Raw genomic sequence first — 21359 nt, forward strand, 5'->3', positions numbered from 1 at the left:
AAGGGAGCAGAATGTTTCCTTATGCCAGCCAATGGTTACTTCTGAGTATTAGTAAAAGATGTGGTTTACAGAAAAAGGGGCCACATCTCCTTACAGTGTGGACAGGCAGGAGCAATATATTTGGAGAACCCTGTGTATTTGGTAAGTCACCTAGCTTGAACACTTACTACTGTATCAGAATTTGAGTAAACAATGGGTAAATTTTCAATACAGGGATTTAAAAATGCAGTTTTCAATGCTAATGTGAACAGTTCCGCCGTGCTATTTGGAATCCTAACCCCTTTAAAAACTGAACATATTTACTATTGGTATTTGACAAGAGTTCTGTGGTAAGATCCTAGGTTTTGACAGGCTTTGATTTTTTAAAAAGTGTTGATCTTTTTGTTTAGATTTTAGAATGTAATGTCCATTGTCCTTTGGAAAGAAGCTATTTCTTAAAGCTTGATAAGACAAAGGTAGTCAGGATGTGTTACTAAAGGTTTACTTGTGACCTAGTAAAAAGTTACAAATTCTCCTGCTAGAAAATGGAACTCTTCTTGTTCCTTGGCTGAGCAGGAAAAATCTAACAGTCTAATCTCCTGTTGTTCGAGTGTGCATGCCTGGGAACATGGACATTTTGATGAGCGGTTTGTTAGGCTTTAGCCATGGGCGGAATTAGAGTTGAGGAGATGTTTCTGCTTGCTGCATGGTGCTCTATACCAGTAGTTCTAAGACTTTTTTTTTGCGGACCACTTGAAAATTGCTAATGATCTCAGCGGACCACTTCATGATCTTTCCAAATGTTGTTTGTATTATTAGCTAACTATTGTAAAGCGCTTTGGATAAAAGTGCTGTATTAAAAAAAAACCCCTTAATTATTAACTTTTTTTGTTCTACAAATAAAAGCGCATGACTCATATTTTAATATCAGTAGTCTTACCTTTCTAATGTGATGGATGTGCCCTGTCTCCCCCACCACGGTAGCCCCCAAGCTGGGGCTGGGAAGGAGGGGCATCTCTCCCTCTCTCCCCCACTGCAGCAGCCCGCAAGCTGGGGCTGGGAAAGAGGGGGTCTCTCCCCCGCCACAGAGCTGAGGCTGGGAAGGAGGGCCATATCTCCCTGGCAACCGCAGCCCCGGAGCTGGGGAAAGTCGCCTCTTTTGTTTCTCTGGCCGCTGCAGCCCTGCACATCCCAAATGCCCCCCACCCCCACTTCTCACCCCACTGCCCCCTCCCAACTACCCCCTGTTGCCCCCAAGGCCACCACCTCACCTTACATGTGCGTCTTCTCCAGGGTCCAGGCATCTAATTAGTGGAGCCACGCCTGCGCGGCTCCACTGATTAGGTGGGTGGCTCTTGTGTGAGGCTGCCCAGGCGCGCACCTTAGAGGGAACTATCCGCGGACCACCTGAATGGAGCTCGCGGACCACAGTTTGAGAACCTCTGCTCTATGCCATGGCAGAGGCCAAGAGTCATATTTGCCCAGCTGACTCTGATGAAGCTGGGACAACATCCAACTGCTTCTGTTCACAAGATGTCCCCCTTCCTCACATGAGCATGAAGTTGCCAACTACTTCCTTTAGTAGTGCACATTCACGCCCTGTGCCTCCAAAAATCCTTCCTTTAAACAAACAAACAAAAAAAAAAACCATACCAGGACTTAGTGTCTTAATGATGTCCATGTTTTGTGGGTTAGAACTTGGATTACCTTCTTGTGTTGCCTTTGTGCTCTTGGAGAATCATGGATATGGAAGGGAGGACTGCTCTGCAGAACCTCTTATCTTTCTGGCAATATTAAAGTATAGGTGCTTCAGAGAGTAATATACATGAATGACCATAGACTGTATGTGCAATCCATGCAGAATATTTTCCAAAAGCCTTTGAAGGGAAAAAAAATTAAGGAAAAGGAGTGGCAAAAGAAATGTCTCTGGCACTGAGCTAGTTTTAGATTGCATCTCAGAGAAACTGATTCCTTTTTTGACAAACCTTGCAACCTTAATTCTGTTTTGAAATAATCTTTGCTATCATGTTAGACTTCCAGTCCTCTTTATTTCTTAGAGTATCTAAAAATTTTAAGAAGTCCTCTGTTTCTACAGCTGGTTTTCCTTTTAATTTTTTTTTATATTTGTAAATTATTTTGACTGTAGTTATTTTATTTCAGAAAAAGCAGCTGAAGAAAATCACTTACATGAGAGTGATGTCTGAAGTGCTGTGTTTTAGTGTTCCCAGTTACAAGTGGGGAACAGGGGTGTCTTGTAAAGCACTACAACAGCTCTTCAAATAAATTTGAGGTGGCATTGATGGGTCCTGTTCAGTCCTCTTAAACTGACTAAAACTTCATGAAGACCAACACAACTGTGAAAACTTCTGAATCTTAATTGTTTCTATATTGGTTTTCCATGAAGCATCATCAGCATTTTAAAACTGAGCCATGGATCCAGATTTTGACATATCAAGCATTGCTCCCACTGATGTATCTAACTATGGAACTCCTTGCCAGAGATGAGTACAATCCTGATCAAATCAGAATGAGCACAAGCCTGGTGATCAGCCAAGGTGAAGAATGTGCCTTTACAATAAAACTTTTCCCAAGAATCAAAGCTATTGATAAAACAAAAAATTGTCCCACGGATTCTTTATAGTCATACACTTATAAATGATGCATAGGACAAGAAAATGCAATTTGTTCTGGCCTTTTGTGTTTCTTTTTTTTTATGAAACTCTTGGACTCCACAGTGATAGGCACTATATAAAAATATGAATGATAATTGGGACTACTGCATAATCATACATTCCATATCAACTTAATTGTGGGATGAAGCAGGAAGAGAGGATGGGCTCTTTGTAGGAATATAGCGTGTATTTAAAACGCTATTTTTGTCATTGCAGAAGGAGCATAGAAAATTGACATTTATGTAATTAAATTTAAACGTTTTCATAAGAGAACTTGGTTACCAAAGACAAGTTTATTGCTATTGTCACAGTCTGTTCCCAAATTGATGTGAATAAATTGAACAGTAATCCTTTGGGGTTAATTTATCACTGTATGTTTCTGTACATCAATCTGAATTACTTTGTATAAATGGGAGATTTTAAACAATCTTAATGGTACCTTCCTTAAAATTTTGTTTTGCCCCTTACCTAAGTACTGAAGACAGATTTTAAGTGGAGTGGGGAAGATGCAAGAAATGAAGAGAAAGGTGCCTCATATGTCTTCCCTTTTCCCTATCAGGAAGCTATAACTGGCAGAAAATTTAAATAATGTATTGGGTGAACTTTTCTAGTTTTGGTGAGGAAAATTGATTGGCTTCCATTGAGCTCTCCCCAGAGAATACTGTGCTTCAAACTGAAGTAGCAAAACACTAGAAGCTTGGCTAGAACTTCACTTTTCTGTATTCCTCTTTAATGAGCCATTTCTGCCTTCCATTGGTGTCTTTGTTCTTCTCCCTAACCTATTGTTGCGTCCTTTGAGTCTTTCTCTTCCTCCTTCCTATTGGTCTAAATTAGATGAAATCAAAATGTGTCAGTGTCTTCCTCTATCGTCAAGCACACTAGACGTAGAGAATTTTTTCAATGTAGTAAAGATTTTGCTTAGACTGACTAATTGTTAGTGTAATTTTTAAAGGGAGAATGTCAAGGCATTTAGTGTGTAAACTTAGTGTTGCACATTTTCTTACTCCAGGTAACTTTGATATTCATTTGTTCAGCTACAAAAATAAGTGAAATTTGAGCACTGTCATCCAAAGAGACATTTCAACAGTTAAACTATATATAGCATTGTCTATGGCTTTTGGATTTATATTTAAAATCAATTCAGGTTTTTTCTAAATCATAAGATCGTATGTGGCTACTGCTTTTATATTCAATGATCTCGAAAATTAAGGTAGAAGATTAAAGTAACAAAACATTTGATGGAAAAACCAGGAAAATAAAGGTCAATATTATCTTATTACAATCAGTTGTAGTGGTGTTTGAGCCAAACAGAGCATACACATGGCTCAATATTCCAATATAGTAAAGCAGCATTCAAAGTGATTTGAGCCACAGCAGTGCAACTGATCTTAATTAACAATAAAAGAAAGCAGAGTGGAAGGGGAAAACTGTACAAATATACATCCTCATTTTTCTTCCTATTCTGTACTGTTCCAGACACATGATATAGTTCCTTCCATGGAGAGAGAGCAGTAGAACTGACTTTTGATTATATTCAGGCCTGTATGTAAGAGGGTTACTGGCCCAGAATCCTGAGTTGAAACTGTGTAAGTAATAAACCTGCTATATGAATTAAAAGTAAGCAGCATCTTGATCAGTTTAATTATTTATTTTCATTAATATACACACTCTGAATGCTGTGTTGACTAGCAAGGACGGAGTTGGGGCTGGTGTAAATGACTCTAAGCAACGTTAAAGTACTAAATAACGCTACTGCTTTTCTTTTATCCAAATGCTTGGGATTTTCAAAACCCACTTTTCAAGAAAAGATGGGCTTACTGCCTTACGGTTGTTTGCAAAATCTTTCTGTCAAAGTGTTTTAATAAGCTGTTGAGAACGTATGTATTGCTGGAGATGTTGATCCAGTCTCTGAGGCTCTCCTGATTGACTGCCAATGGGATGCATACTGTCATTCAGGTGTAAGCTTAATTAAGTGAGTTAAGCAGCTGTTTGGACAAAGGTCATTGCTTAATTCACCACCACTAACAATAAAAAAAAAAAAAAAAAATACCCCAACAGCCCTCCACTGATTCTGCATTTCTGAAGGCGAGCAAGAGAGGGTCAGTTTTGGTCAGTCTCAAAATAAATGTTACTGGATGCTAGACATACAGTCAGTACATTGGAATATGTCCTTTAAAATAGAAATGATCATTTACATAATTCAAATGCAGTGGAGGAGTTTCTTTAATCTATAATATTTGCAAGTTGTGTGTACCAGTTCCTTAAGAAGGGATAGAAGTGAAGCGGCATGCAGAAAGTCATGATCCTGGTGTGTCTCCAGGTTGGCTGTCAAGCTGTTTCTTCAAGAGACTTATTCTCAGAGATCAATCAAAAATATTGCCTAAATTGTTTGGGTGAGAGTCTGTCTCTTCTTCCCAAAAGGCACAGCACAGAACTCTAACTGGAGAAAGTGGGGATTAAGGTGGCTTTAAGCCCTGTTTGTGCTCTCCAAATCCTGGGATGTTCTGCAGGCTGAAGGGGCTCGCAGCATAACTTAGACATAAAAATGGCCATGCTAGATTAGCCAAATGGTCCCTCTAGCCCAGAATCCTGTTTGACTGTGTCCAGAGGGAATGAACAGAATAGGGCAATTTTGAGTGATCCATCCCTTGTCATCCAGTCTCAGCTTCTGGTAGTTGGACGTTTAGAGACAACCGCAGCGTGGGGTTGCTTTCCCTGACCATCTTGGTTAATAGCTGTTAATGGACGTAGCCCTTAGATCAGTGGTTCTCAAATTTTTTTTTTTGCGGACCACTTGAAAATTGCTGAGGGTCTTGATGGACCACTTCATGATCTTTCCAAATGTTGTTTGTACCTTTAGCTAACTATTGTAAATCGCTTTGGCTATATTTAAGTGCTATATTTAAAAAAATTAACGGGTTTTTTGTTCTACAAATAAAAGCACACAACTCTGATTTTAATATCAGTAGTCTTACCTTTCAGATGCGATGGATGTGCCCTCTCTTCCCCGCTGCAGCAGCAGCCCCTGAGCTGGAGCTGGGAAGGACAGGGGTCTCCCCTGCCAGGGCAGGCCCCAAGCTGGGATGGGAAGGAGGGGGGTCTCTCCCTCGCCACAGCAGCCACAGAGCTGAGGCTGGGATTTCTGCCATCTCTCCACGGCAGCCGCAGCCCGGGAGCTGGGGAAAGTCACCTCTTTCTCTGGCCGCCGCAGCCCTGCATGTCCCAAATTTCCCCCACCCCTTCTTCTCACCCCACTGCCCCCTCCCACCTGCTTCCTATTACCCCCGAGGCCACCACCTCACCTTACATGTTGTCACGAAGTGGGACTGTTCTTAATGTTTCCTCTGAATACTGTAGGGGTGCCTCAGTTTCCCCTTTGCATTTCTTAAGTCTCTAGGTAGTGGGATAAGGGGGTGTAATTATTGTAGAGCAAAAGGCCAGTGTACATAAATGGCCAACACTCTGTCTCCTGGCAACTGATGGCCTGGGCCCTTCCCCCCGCAAGGTGATAGCTACAGGGTTGGAGAACAAAGGAATCAGGTGACCTCCTGGCCCAGGAAAGGGACAAAGCTGAGAGGAAGAGGGGGTGGAGGATGAGTCAATTTTGTGGCTGGCCGTCTGGGGACGTGGAGTGAAGTGCAGACGTGGTTGTCTGGCTCACTGCCCCACAAAATGGACCCGGCTGCGGGGTCCTGTTCTCTGTTTGTAGACTGTGTTCCTGTCCTCTAATAAACCTCCATTTTACTGTCTGGCTGAGAGTCACGTCTGACTGCGAAGTTGGGGTGCAGGACCATCTGGCTTCCCCAGGACCCCGCCTGGGCGGACTCGCTGTGGGAAGCGCACGGAGGGGCAGAGGATGCTGAATGCTCAGAGGTCAGACCTAGGAAGGTAGAAGCTGTGTGAGCTTTTTGCCCTGAAGACAGTCTGCTCACAGAGAGGAGACTTCACCAGAGTCCTGACTGGCTTCATAGGGAGCAGTTCCAGAGCATCGCCTGGGGACTCCGTGACACGTGTGCATCTTCTCCAGGGTCCAGGCACCTAAATTAGTGGAGCCATGCCTGCCCAGCTCCACTAATTAGGTGAATGCTCCTTCATTGTCTTGTGTGCGGCTGCCTAGGCGCACACCTTACAGGGAACTGTCTGCAGACCACCTGAATGGAGCTTGTGGACCACTGGTGGTCCGCGGACCACAGTTTGAGAACCTCTGCCTTAGATGGTATAAGACCATGCCTGCACTATGGGTGCTATAGTGACATGCGTATGGCATAACTATGGAAGCCCATCATGTGGATGCATACTACATTGATGGAAGGGTTTTTCTGTTGCGGTAGGAATTCAACCTTCCCAAGCGATGGTAGCTAGGTTAACAGAGGCATTATTCTATCAGCCAAGATGGTCAAAGCCACAACCCCATGCTCCGGATATCCCTATATCTCCAACTGCCAGAAGCTGGGACTGGATGACTAGATGGAGCGCTCAAAATTGCTCTGTTCTGTGGATTTCCTCTAAGGCATCTGGTGCTGGCTGCTGTCAGAAGACTGGATACTGGGTTAGATGGATTATTGGACTGACCCAGCATGGCCATTCTTAGGTTCTAAGTCTTTAGAATTTGTACTGTGTCTATCTGTTGGTAAGAAAGGCCTTCCAGTTTCCATATTGGTACAAAAGAACTTGTCCAAAAAGAATTCTGCATAAGAAATGTTTTATCCTTGACCCTTTTTTGTCTTTTGTGATTCACATGGAATGCTGAGGGCTGAACACTGGCTTCTTTTCAACGAGCTGTATTTCCCTTTAAACCCATCCCACAGTAGTGATCTGCACACAGCAAGGGACAAATCAATCTAGGTTTTTGAGAGAGCATATAGAACCAATAAAATCTGATATGTATTGCTGAAAGTCTTAGAGGAAAAGTCATCCATATATTAAGTAACTAAAATTCCCGTGACTTTTACTTCTTCCCTTCATACACTGTTTCTAAGCTTACTCGTCATACTTAATTTCTTTTTATCTTGTTTTGGTACTGACCATAAAAGGAAGTGCTAAAGGTAAATATTTTCACCATTGTAGTATCTGAATGCCCTTCAAAACTAAGGATATACCTGTGAGGTAGTCCAGAATATTTTTTTAACTGTTTCAGAAAAAAGTCATTCAAAGCAGGTTAGAGAAAATATTTATATTCTGCTACATTCCTTTTTATACGTGTGCATCCATTGCACTGCTTTTATATGATGAAAGTGCTGGGTAGTGAGCTGCAGAAACCTGAAATGCTGTATAAATGCCCAGTAGCAAATGCAAACTCATTACACTCTGCATCATGTGATCCACCTGGATAGGAACTACCCATCACGTCCTACACTTAATCAGTCTTTAGTTTTGAGAGGTCATTCAGAGGATGTCCTAAATCAGTGTCTGCAACTGCTGCAGTCTTGTGACTGCTGGGAATTTTGCTACAGGGCAGACACTCATTGCTCCTTGTCTTTCAGGTCATTCTGCAGTGTTTAAATTTGATATTCCTAAAACATTGGATATTTTAGCATTTTGTTAGAAGGGAAGTGACTTATTTTGTGGAATCAATCTGTGGAGACTGTATCTATCAAAATAGCTTTCCCTTCACTCAGTCTCCTAGTTCTAGGAACACTGACCATGAGTCTGGATTTTGAGGTATAAGTATTTTAAAACTAGATTTAAAAAGTAGATTCTAGGTTTTTAATTTTTACTTAGATTGAAGAATAACTCTAGGTTAGTAATCTTCCTTTCATGTAACACCACAAACAGTTATACTGGCACTGCAGTATCCTCACTAGAAGAGTTTTTGCTCATATTTAGAATTTTTTCTTCTAAAACCCTACAAAATAATCAGCAATGCTTTTTGCTGTCAGAGAATTTCCTTAACATGTAGAATATTTAAGGGCTTTGTCTAAACTAGAGTTAGATACTTTTTTCTCCTCAGATGACAGCATCACTTCAAAATCTGTTGTACTTTCAATTATTTGAATATCTTGCTGTTCTTTTACTACTGAGTCTTCAATGCAGAATCCATACTTTTTTTTTTGCAGGAGATTTTCGTGGTAAAATAAATTTTTTTTTTAACCACTGTCCCAAAATAAATTGATTAAGACTATATGTAGTAGTGAGAGCGAAGTCCTCTCATATATATAAATCTGGGATTATCCTCAGTCTTTACATAGGAGATATTTACCAGCTTTATGTATTATTTGCAATTAGATCCAATGATCCTGCAATAGTTTTAAAACTGTGTCTACTTGGTGATTATATAGTGACAGTATTAGGTTAATGTATTGCCAGTATGTAATGGAATTCTTTCTCTTTCTAAAGTTTTGTATAATTTTCAGTCTTACTTGGCTATATTTTGTTCTGCTAAGGAATTCAACCTACAGTACTAGTACAAAACTGAAGTATGAAATACTGCCCTGCTACATTCATAGTAATGGGAAATGTTACAATTGAATGATATTAACATTATGGAAACTCATTAAAACTTCATAGTTAAGGCTGTAGGACAGTTTCCATTCAAAGACTCATTTTAACCCTGCGTTCCCCTGATACCTTTATTAAGTTAACAAAAATTGGCCTGAAATTTCATATCCTAGTCTTGGATTAGAGGAGATAGTTTTCTTCAAAATTCACATTTAATCATATACGCCCTTCTGAGTTTTGAATAGTTGAGTGAATATTTATTTAGCTATTTGTCCGCAAACAGTATTTGAATTATGAATTTTGCTCAAAATTGTTCAAATACTTTGTGAACGTATTTTAAGTCTATGGTTTGATTTACAGAGTGTTTGCTTCACATCTGTTTATAGTGACACTGGTTATCTAGGTCATTGCTAGATTGGTGATAGAAACTTTGAAAATTACTTTTGAAATCAAAGAACTAGAATGTTTTGTCTCTGTGACTTTATAATGTAGGGGAAACCACTGGGTCACTGTCTCTGCCAGAATTGCCTGAGCTATTCACCATTAGTGTAGAGAGGACTACAGTAGGTTGAGTTAATGTAAAGCAGGCCAGTATAAATCCAGCATTTTTTACATTTTAATTTGAGGTTGGAGGGTGTTTTGGCCTTTACCTGAAGCATGTACTTTGAATTACGTTTATATACCCAATGTGATTAGGTTTGGAATAGGAGTAGTTTGCAGAGTTGTTTGCCTTGAGCAGGAGAAATAATCTTGAGGAAATGTTTTGCAGTGACTTTGCTTCACTGCCCTAATTTTTCTGATTCTTGCTTCAATCTAAACTGTACTTGCAAAACCTAATTCTAGCACCATGGCTGCCACTAGTGCGGACTCTCAGCCTAGTTCTGTCTCCTGGCAGTCACGCAAAAGTTATAGAATCCATATGCAAAGATTTCTGGCACCAGCATCTCCACCTTAGTTTCCTCCGTTCTGCTGTCTGCCTAATCACTGATTCCAGGAAAAAGGTTTTTCAGGGAGCGACTTTGTGCCTTTTGATTTTAGCTTTCTGTTGATAACCATGAATTAGACTAAGAAACTGAAGTAATCCCCAGATTGCAACGTTCACTCCCACCATATATAGTGTAGCCTGAGTGTATCGACACTACATGAAACCCCATTCCAGGCTTGTGCAGAGATGCCTCAGTCATCTGGTAAATTTCTGAAAGTGGAAAAGTAGTAGGCAAGCTTGCTGTGCTTCAGTTCTCAGACTAGCAACAGGACTTTGTGGAGAGTCGACGAGAAGAAGACGTATGCATTATACGTGTGTTGTAGATTAGCCTCTGTGCTATTTCAAATACTTTTTCAAATTTTTCTACCTTTGTTCTGTATGTAGTATTGGTAAGATTATATGTTTATTTTTGAGAATGAGGTTGCAGAACTGAGTACGGTAACCAGTGTTTGTACAGTATATGTAAGTCACAGTGGATATCTGCTTATATGTTGATGTCTGGTGTCGGAACAACATGGAGAGGGAAAATAGATACAGTGTTTGTACTCTACGTAGAAAATTGTGATGTGTTAGTGATAGTTTTAGGGAACAATACTTAGATGGTGGGATATAAAAATGATATCTCTACTAAACGGGAGTAGATAGAGGAGAGGGAGGGACACGTATTTGGCATCTGGTAAATGTCAAACTGTTGTAGCAGGTTCATTACAGAATGATGAATTTTGTACCTTCGTAGGTGGCTCCAACTGCAGCTTGTTCATTAGAGTTTGGGCTAAAATAGCAAGGACAGGTGATGTATGTTATGTGCTGCATTATGGCAATGTCTGAAAAGGCACAATGTGAATATGTTTTGGTACCACTGGGATGTTAGTGATAGGTTGTTAAAGGATACAGGATGGGGATAAAGTTAAGATTTTGCAAGCAACCTTAACTCTGAATTTCTAGATTTACAAATGTAGCATTAATATAGAAGTCCTTGTGGTTTCAATAAATGCAATTATTTTATAGGGAATTTTAGCAGAAGCAATTGATAATACACAGGCTTGAAAATTCCACTTGCCTGTGATTAGCCATCAGTGTCCTGATTAAGAGCCAGTAACTTTTGCAGAATGTAAGTTTTCATTTTTAAAAAAAATGCTGCTCAGCCTCCTAGTTTTGAAGAAAACTTTCCACATGTGAACCAAATGTAACTGTTTTAGCGCTGCCTTCCTAAGACTGCAGTCAGGCAACATTGTTGGCAATCTATGAGCAGCAGCAGAGTCACTCTGCTTTGGAGTGACAACTGACTGGTCATCTCATTTTTTGCTACTGATACTTGGAGAACCCTATGAGCAGCAAATAATCAGATCTTTGTTTTGTTGCTGCTTGGATAAGATTTCAGTAAAGATACATCATGATCTTCTGTAGGAAAGGGAGAGGAGAAAATAGAGTGAAGCTGGGAAGGGCAGAAAATAACAAGCCAGAAAGATGTAATAAAATAGACTGATAAATTAGTATTTAATAAATATATTCAATGAATTTTCACAAATATGTTGATTTGGCAATACTTATTTGTGGTGGTCAATACTATTCAGTGAATAGATAGATTATTTTGACAAATTTCAATTGTATTTCTAGAACAATATATTATTCTAATGTTCTTCTGTACTATTTGGTCAGCCTTGATAGCAAATTACACTTGATTTGATTTAATAACTTGACTGTCAATGTTCTAATTAAAAGCAGAATACACAGCTGTTTTGTTTGTTTGAATTTGGGTAGGCGGGGCCTTTGAAGGGGCTGTCATCAGGTATTTTTTCACCCTTGTGAGTAAGCTTTAATCCTTGGGCTAATAGGTGGTGGAGTATAAATATTTCAATCTCTGCTAACTATTTTAATTTAATATATATATAATTGTGTATATATAATTAATTATTGTATCTGGGGAGTTTCAAAAAAGCTGTGGTGGTATTTTTTTAAATTGATACAGTGTGTGAAATCTTGCTGTGATGGTTGTACTTTCATCCAGTACTAAATATTTTGGTCTAAATGCGGGGATGGTGTGTAAACTGTACTCCATGAATCCCACGATAAGATTTTAGAAAAATCTACCATATACCTACTAGTTGAAATACTAATCCTGTTGGCCAGAGGTAGATAAATATAAGGATGGGGACTTGGGCAAATCATGGTAAGAACACTAAACCCTGCTTGGATGCTCCATCTTTTATATCAGACTCTGGCTAGTAGTGTCTCTAACAGCTGAAAGGGAGGATGAGTTTGCCTCACCCCCTTCACTTCCTCATTATGAAAAATATGTCTCCACTCTTCTCCCTCTTCCCCTATCCTCCATTTTTATAATACCTGTAATGTAGTAACATCAGCATATGTTATGATTTAAAACCTTTTAAAAGACTTTCAATTATTTTCCCTTTCTTTGTTAGTGTGGAATTGTTTAATCATTTCACTAGAATCATAGAATATCAGGGTTGGAAGGGACCTCAGTAGGTCATCTAGTCCAACCCCCTGCTCAAAAGCAGGAGCCATCCCCAATTAAATCATCCCAGCCAGGGCTTTGTCAAGCCTGACCTTAAAAACTTCTAAGGAAGGAGATTCCACCACCTCCCTAGGCAACGCATTCCAGTGTTTCACCACCCTCCTAGTGAAAAAGTTTTTCCTAATATCCAACCTAAACCTCCCCCACTGCAACTTGAGACCATTACTCCTTGTCCTAGATGTATTGGGCAGGATTGGAAGTGCAATTCTATTTTACAGCTACATTTTTTCTTTCTCACTGGCTTCTGCACACTTGAGCTAGACTCACTGTTGTGAGGGAAAAAGTAGTTAATAGTTCTACGGCAATCTTCCAGAGAATGAAGTGCATCACAGTGCTAACTAAAAACAACTTGCAGTACTGCTTACAGGAAATGTACAGTACTACTTTTGGGAACCATTAAGTTTTATGTGAAGGAAAAAGTATAACATACTGCTATTCCAGAATATTACTCAGAAAGACAACGTACAAAAGAGATTCAGATGAAAAAATCCTACAACTTTTTAATTGAATGCTGGATGATCTACAAGAGAAATCAGATCATAGCTGGTAAATATCCACTCCACTTTGACTGACTGTTATATTCCACTCTTGGCATTTGTAATCTAGACAACATGATGGCACAATCGCATACATTTTGAGTGAACATGAAAAACATGTTCACCTATTTGCCAGTAGAAAGAAACTTTTCCTGATCAAGGTGGGTGAATAAAGGGGTAAAGCACCAATTTCTACAGAATACAAGCTTTCATTTAAGAAAAGAGTCACTTTATAGCCCTGAGCAGGTAACTTTCAAATATGAATAGCTGTGCAGTGCTGTCTTTCTGAATATAATAACAATAACAGTGCCTCCGCTGCTGCTCATCACTTCCCTAAGCAGCAGAATTACTAAAAAGATTCTACTCAGTTTCACTGCACTACTTAGAACCCTGTTGCCAGTATTAAAATTAACTCAAACACACTTACTCTGGGGTGGCTTGGGAAACTAAAAGCAGCAGCACTTAGAATCACAGAATTATAGAACTGGAAGGGACCTTGAGAGGTCATCTAGTCCAGTCCCCTGCACTTGTGGCAGGATTAAATATTATCTAGACCATCCCCGATAGGTGTTTGTCCAACCTGCTCTTAAAAATCCCCAATGATGGAGATTTCACAACCTCCGTGGGCACTTTATTCCAGTGCTTAACCACTCTGACAGTTAGGAAGTTTTTCCTAATGTCAAACCTAAACCGCCCTCGCTGCAATTTAAGCTTCTTGTCCTATCCTCAGAGGTTAAGAACAATTTTTCTCCTTCCTCCTCCTTGTAACAACCTTTTATATCCTTGAAAATTGTTATGTCCCCTCTCAGTCTTCTCTTCTCCAGACTAAACAAACCCAGTTTTTTCAATCTTCCCTCATAGGTCATGTTTTCTAGATCTTTAATAATTTTTGTTGTTTTTCTCTGGACTTTTTCCAATTTGTCCACATCTTTGCTGAAATGTGGTGCCCAGAACTGGACACAATAATCCAGTTGAGGCCTAATCAGCGCAGAGTAGAACGGAAGAATTACTTCTCGTGTCTTGCTTACAATACTCCTGATAATACATCCCAGAATGATGTTCGCTTTTTTTCCTCCCAACAGTGTTATACTGTTGACTCATATTTAGCTTGTGATCCACTATGACTCCCAGATCCCTTTCCGCGGTACTCCTTCCTAGGCAGTCATTTCCCATTTTGTATGTGTGCCACTGACTGTTCCTTCCTAAGTAGAGTACTTTGCATTTGTCCTTATTGAATTTCATCCTATTTACTTCAGACCATTTCTCCAGTTTGTCCAGATCATTTTGAATTTTAATCCTATCCTCCAAAGCACTTGCAACCCCTCCCAGCTTGGTATCATCCACAAACTTTATAAGTGTGCTCTCTATGCCATTATCTAAATCACTGATGAAGATATTGAACAGAACTGGACCCAGAACTGATCCGTGCGGGACCCCACTCGTTATGCCCTTCCAGCATGACTGTGAACCACTGATTACTCACATGAGCAAGGATATACAGAAGTATGGTCTTCATTATTATTTTAAATGTTCACTCTGTCTGACATTGTGTCACATTTCAATGGGGAACAATTTTTTATGGTCAGGTTACAAGATCCTAAAAATGAGACTTGCTATAGTGATATTTAAATAAACAGGATTACTAACAGGCACTTAAGAGAAAAAGAATATTTCAGTTGTAGGCACTGACATTGTTCATAGGGGAGGAGGACCCCAAAAAAGAGATTGAGAGAGTAGAAACCCTCCCTTCTATATGTGATAGTAGCCAAGAAAATGAAGATTCTTCCTTCAAGAATGAGGACCTCCATCATAAAAAGAAAAGGAGTACCCGTGGCACCTTAGAGACTAACCAATTTAGACTGTACAGTATGCATCCGATGAAGTGAGCTGTAGCTCACGAAAGCTTATGCTCAAATAAATTGGTTGTCTCTAAGGTGCCACAAGTACTCCTTTTCTTTTTGCGAATACAGACTAACAAAGCTGTTACTCTGAGACCTCCATCATGTCAATCACCTTCCAACTGGAGCTTGACAGAAAAGATGAAGCTCAAATTGTACAGACAATGAAACTAAGGAAAAGAAGTGAAGTGACTTGCCAGTGCCAAAATTGCACCTAATCAGCCCAACACCTGCATGTATGCAATTCATATTGAAGTTGCACAGGTGCAACTGAGAAAATGAGAGACCCCTATATTTATTCTCTAGATACTTTTAAGACTGCCAATTTGGGAATGACAGTACCTTATAAATGTATTTTATTGGTTTCTGGAAGAGAAACACTACCAGAGAAACATGAGAAATGTAACTGGCTGCTGCACACTGCAGTGGATCAGCAAAATATTATTTTAGCCACTAGTTTCCATGACACATGCATTTAAAAATCAGTGTTAAATGTACCTTAAACTGACTTCCATCTGGTGTGATCTATGGCTGGTACCCTGGGTGGTTGTGTATAATGGGGACAGCTGGGAATTCTGACTAGATCAAGGCATGAGATTTTTTTTCAATCTTTATGGTTTATCCAGTTCTGCTAATTTGACTACATTTCATCGCTTTTATATAAGTTAGATATGAAGTCTCTTGGGTCCCCGACTACAGCCAGTTTCGCTGTTGTCATTCTGTAAATGTTATCAAATATGAGAGCAATTTATGTTGGCTTGGAATCTATTAATATGTTGTGCCAAGTTGTGCATTTATAATAGTTGGATATTTTCAGTTAGACATCTTAAAGATTTAGACAGGTGTTTTCCTTGGACACATGGGTGGGTGGGTGGGAGGGTGAGGGAATGCAAGAAGTTTGACTTGCTCACAATATATTTGGAAGGGGGAGCATACAAACATTGGAAACTTCATAACCTGTTACAAAGTCTAATAGTATCTTTGGGTACCAGGTAGAAAAAGAACACTTTTTGTAGAACCAGATGTGTCTGCCTTTGTATTACCCCAGAGCATTGCAAAGATACAGAAAACTGGTATCAAGACTATGGAATACAAGTTTGTGCAGTATACAATAACCCAGGCGTATAATGTAAAGAATTGAGCGTACAGCAGTTCATATACATTTTTTGTATCTTAGGAGCCTTTTAAGCATCTTAAGTGACTTTTTTTTTTAAACGGGCAGGTATTTGGCCTTGTGTCTTGTAAGACTGTCTTCAGTTATGTAAATGTTTGTTTTAAAAGTACTTTACACAAAAGCCTGCAGGACTCCTGCAGTCAGTTTTGGGACTTACTAAAGTGACACCATGCTTGAGTGTACTGGGGGAGAAGAACCTAGTCCGTGGTTCTGTGTGCCAGTTGCAACTCTGAATATAGTGAAACCTCTGATTAGAGCCAAGTTGTTCTGTGACAAAAATGTTCCCGTTGAGTGTGTGTGGTATATATGTATGTGAATTCTTTTTAACAGCATTTGTTTATATGGCCATAATGAGGAGGTAGAATAGACATGTTCAGAGGACCAAGAGAGCCATGTTGCAGCAGTACCTGTAAAGAGAGGAGTAGAGGGGGAGAGAAGCAGTGAGAGGAGTAAACCATTGGAAAAAGCTTAGAATCCCCCTGTGAAACAGACCAATGTAATAGTCTTTGTCGTCCGTCCGTCGTCGTCGTCGTCGCCCCCCCCCCCCCCCCCCCCCCCCCCCCCCCCCGCCGCCGCCTCTTCCAGTTATCAAAATGTCTGTTAATTCAAGAGGTCAAGTGAAAAATGTGTACCCCTAGCACCCTCTTCTGGGCAAATTCTTAATGTCTTTGATGGAAGTTTCAGCAGTAAATGTGAGATTCTGCAAGATAATATGGCACTGTTTCCATCTTTTTATCACTTGAGAATAGTAAATGCCCCTAATGTTCATGAAAAGTTCCACTTCTCTGTTAAAGAGCAACAGAAACCAACTGGAATACCCTCCCCCCCCCCTTTTTGTTTTTTAGACCACCTACAAACAGTGCAAATATATGCTGCGTTTTTCCTTTTCTTCATTACTAGAATATGTTGTTTCTTTAGAATTGGTTTGTGTACTCATGCTGGCTATTTTCCATATGAAACTATAATACTCTGAAATAATAATATTCTCACAATAACCAACTACTATGTCAGAGTCAAAAGACTTTGAAATTAAGCAGTTCAGCTCTTAAGAAACCTAAGAAGCAGGAAGTCAGACTTGCTGTGGTTTTGTGCAGATACACAGCAGATCTACATCCTGGTTTCTATATTTGATCTTCTGCTTCATTGATTAGGCTTACATGCTTGTCATTTTCAGCAGCATGTAGCTAGTATGATGATGAGCACTATAGAAAGACCTATGAGAACAATTTAAAGATTTGAGTGTTCTCTCTTTTGAGAATCATGAAATCCTACATTTTTTAAAAATCTCATGATTTTGGAGTGATGTGCTGAATGCCCTAAATCAGAGGTTCCCAAACGTTTTTGCTAACCCCTCCTTCTTCTCCTTGGGAGTTGCATAACAGGCCCTTCCCCACCCATCCGGGGACCGGGGTAGAAAGTGATTTACTAAGGGAAGTAGGTGGCTTATGCCAGGAGTGCAGCAGAACCTCGCTGGCTCCATCCCTAGAGGAGCTCATGGCAGCGTGGCGCAGACTGGGGCTTCTCATCTCTTCCTCTCCTTCCACTCCCACACCCTCTTCTCTTTCTCCTCCCCCCCGAGCACAGAGTATCTTGCTTCTGCAGGCTCTGAAGTACGTAAAATACACATGGCTGTGGCTGTACGAATGGCTGGGCTGGGACAAGCATGCAGAGTTTGAGTTCCCAGCTTGGGGAGAAGTGGGGAGGGCAGCAGGCTACTGCTGGGGAAGGGCTGTCCCCCATACCCTCTCCCTGCTGTTGCCTGGTCCTGTGATAACCTTGTGCCCTGCACTTTGAAAACCAGTACCCTAAACAGTTAGTCAAAAGGAGCATTCAGCACACATGTACCCTTTTTAGGAGTGTATCATTCAGCTCTGCCATGGATTGCCAGCTCTTCTGCTGTGACACCCTGAATGTGCCTTTTGGTTATGGTCCTTGCACTGTGTAAGTCCACGTTAGGCTATGTCTTGTACTCTACAGTACAATGGGCCTAAATTCGGGTAGTCAGGCCTCTTGATCTGTGTTGTACCGATGCTGAATTCTGCATCATCCACTGCTGCTAAAAAAAAGTATCCAGAAAATACAGCTTTTACTATATCACTCTAATATTTTTCATGAAAACTTCCATTTTAAAAGTGTTTTCTGTGCATTTCTTGCAACTGCCTAATCTCCCCATTAACTATGGGACGTAGTATTGATTCCACAAAATCAGGATACCTTGCAGAATTTAGTGTCTGTGAGCCATACCATACAGCAGTTTGCAGTGCTGGAGAACTCTGGTTCCTCTCGAAGGGCCGGATGATAGAAATTGGAGGGAAGCAAGTGGGGATGGGAAACAGACTGATAGTTGGGGTAGGTGGGAGGCAACAGGAGAACCAGGTACTCACAGGAGAGCTGGTGGGGAAGGTGCCAGGCATACAGTGGAGGGATGAATGGGAGGAAGCAGGAGGAGGGACTGGATACTTAGAGGGAGGATGCCAATGGGGTCTCTACCTTGTTAATTATTTTGAGGGTGGAGGATGTAGAAGGTGTCAGTCTGCAGCGTTCTTTTCAGAAAAGCCACTTGTCCAGGCTCAGCCTTAGCCTCTAGCTCAGGGGTTCTCAAACTGGGGTCAGGACCCCTCAGGGAGGTCACGAGTTGTCAGCTTCCACCCCAAACACCGCTTTGCTTCCAGCATTTAAAATGGTGGTAAATATATTAAAAAGTGTTTTTGATTTATATGGGGGGTCACGCTCAGAAGCTTGCTATGTGAAAGGGCTCACCAGTAAAAAAAAAAAAAATTGAGAACTGCTGCTCTAGCTCACGTGTGTAATTAACACAGAATATGTGCACTTGGGCAGGAGGAAGAGTCCTACAGTTCTTTCCTTTGTTGTAGAACTGCGTTTAGTCAGAGACTAGATCACAGCCATAGTTTAATTTGATCTCTTAAGACTCCTGATAACATATCTCTTACATCAACAGACATTATAAACATGCTTAATTTCACATATTGTACTGAAAGGGAACCTTAAAAATTTTTTTTTGTATAATTGTGTTAATGCTATGAAAGTTTTGTCTTAAGTGATTTTTTTTAACCATTTAAAACTGCCCTGTTTCTACAGAGGATGTACTGAGTAAAGATGCTGGGGAGTGTGCAATATGCCTGGAAGAGCTGCAGCAGGGGGATACTATAGCACGACTGCCTTGTCTATGCATATATCATAAAGGGCAAGTATTCTTCGTGCTGTATTCTTCCCAGATAAAATGCCATATGCCAACATCAGTTGGGTAATTTTTATAAGGGTTTTTTAAAGGGACAATTAACATCTCGTCAATTTAAAACAAAACTTAACTAAAAGTACTTTGAGGTACTGCATCTTGAGTTATCCTCCCCTACCCAAATATATTTGCTCTTATAGTCAAATTTTTCTTTTATGTTTTTCTCTTGTTGCTGTTTGAAAAACTCCCAGAAACAAAAGGGGGAAATTTTCTATACAGGGGAAACAGTAAAAATCACTATACTTGCACACACATTCTGTTGACTGCACAGACTAAAATTGAAAAATATATATTTTTTCTCTGATCGTTGTTATATTCATTTTAGATGGTGTTTGTAACAATGGGCAAACATTGCAGGCAGCAGTGTGATTAGGGTGATGGTGTCCCTCTTAAGAAATGAAAAGTACAAAAAGTAATTTGTAAATTTGTTAAAACTTCTGAAATAAACAGTTACAACAATGTATACATTGATTTCTCTAATGTTTAACACATAGCACCATATTCTTTATTGGGATTTTGGGATGTTAAAAATGATTAGTGAATGTTGACAAGTACTGTTCCACGCATTCTAGCTAAAGTAGCTTAGGTCTTAAAACACATTCTCTCTCTCTCCCTCCCTCCACCGCTCTCAAATGTTTCTAGTCACTTCATTTTAACTATGATAAAATTATTTAGTACACATAACAATTGTTGGTAATTGTAATTAATATACTTACCTTCCACTTATTCTTTTATGTTCCAACAGCTGCATAGATGAGTGGTTTGAAGTAAATAGATCTTGTCCTGAACACCCTGCAGATTGAGACTGACAAGATTCCTCTTTTGTAGGTAACTTCTTTTTACATATTTCATTGATCTTTTCAGTAATAAGAACTAAGTACGTTAAATATGCACTCAGATCTAAGTTTGACCTAAAATAATTGGTAAATTCATTGTCGTTCCAGTATGTTTACTATCTATTTAAATTACTAGAATTCATAAATGGTTTCTGCACCCTCACATCCAGTAGTCTGGAATGATATATTGCAGTTTAACTACTGCAAAGTGACAAGCAGCAGTGCCATTTAAATTTTAATTATCTTTAAGATTATTTTGTTGTGTAACCTAAACCTACTTTAAAATACCAAATCCCCAGAATTTTTGATAGTTTAGTGAATGACCATTCTTTCTGGACTGAAATATGCTTTTTCATTTGGGATGTTACATAGTTTTCAGTGAGATCCTGCTTTTTACTTTTAACACACATTTGATCATTCATTGTTTTTTCTGCAATGCATGTAAAATGTTACAACCCAGCCTGCCCCATCCCCATTCACACAGATACAAAGCTTTCCTGCTTTAGTAGTGTGCATTAATGGTTTAAATTAGAAACCAGTTAGAGTCAAAGGACAAAAGGGGCATTTTTATTCTTCCAGGTATCTTACTTACACTAAACTACCAGCTCCAACCATTACAAAACACGTTAGGATTTATATTAAACACTATGGCAATCATGGAATGTGAACTCTTTGCCCCCAAACAATACAGTGTTTTTTTGAAGCACTGTTTCAGTGTTCTGCTTTCTATTTTACTTCACAAGTATGTGTTGCAGCTCACGTTGCCAAAGCCGCCCAGAAGGGGGAGGCAAGTGGGCAATTTGCCCTGGGCCCCACAGGGGCCCCCCACGAGAATGTCTGAAGTCTGAGGTCTGAGACAGGGAAGGGGCCAGTAGTGTAGCGGCTGCTCTCCCACTGAGCACAAGTGGCGCCTTTTTAATTTTTTGGCGCCTTTTTAATTTTTACTCTCACAGCGGCGCTCTGGGTCTTCAGCGGCATTTCAGCGGCGGGTCCTTCAGTGCTGCTGAAGACCCGGGTGAGTACAAGCGTCTGGCACCTTTTTTTTATTT

The 21359-nt window shown here is 40.1% G+C and overlaps 1 protein-coding gene across 1 annotated transcript in view; it reads left to right on the top strand.

The window, feature by feature from the left end:
* ZNRF2 (zinc and ring finger 2) overlaps nt 1–21359 on the top strand; it is an 82418-nt gene that overhangs the window by 59115 nt on the left and 1944 nt on the right. Inside the window, 2 exon segments of the mRNA XM_084618124.1 lie at nt 19318–19423; nt 20220–20302. Of these exon segments, the coding sequence (XP_084474250.1) occupies nt 19318–19423; nt 20220–20277 (164 nt within the window). The 3' untranslated portion in view covers nt 20278–20302.

This window comes from Lepidochelys olivacea, assembly GCF_965140295.1.
Source record: "Lepidochelys olivacea isolate rLepOli2 genome assembly, chromosome: 2".
Lineage (NCBI taxonomy): Eukaryota > Metazoa > Chordata > Testudines > Cheloniidae > Lepidochelys > Lepidochelys olivacea.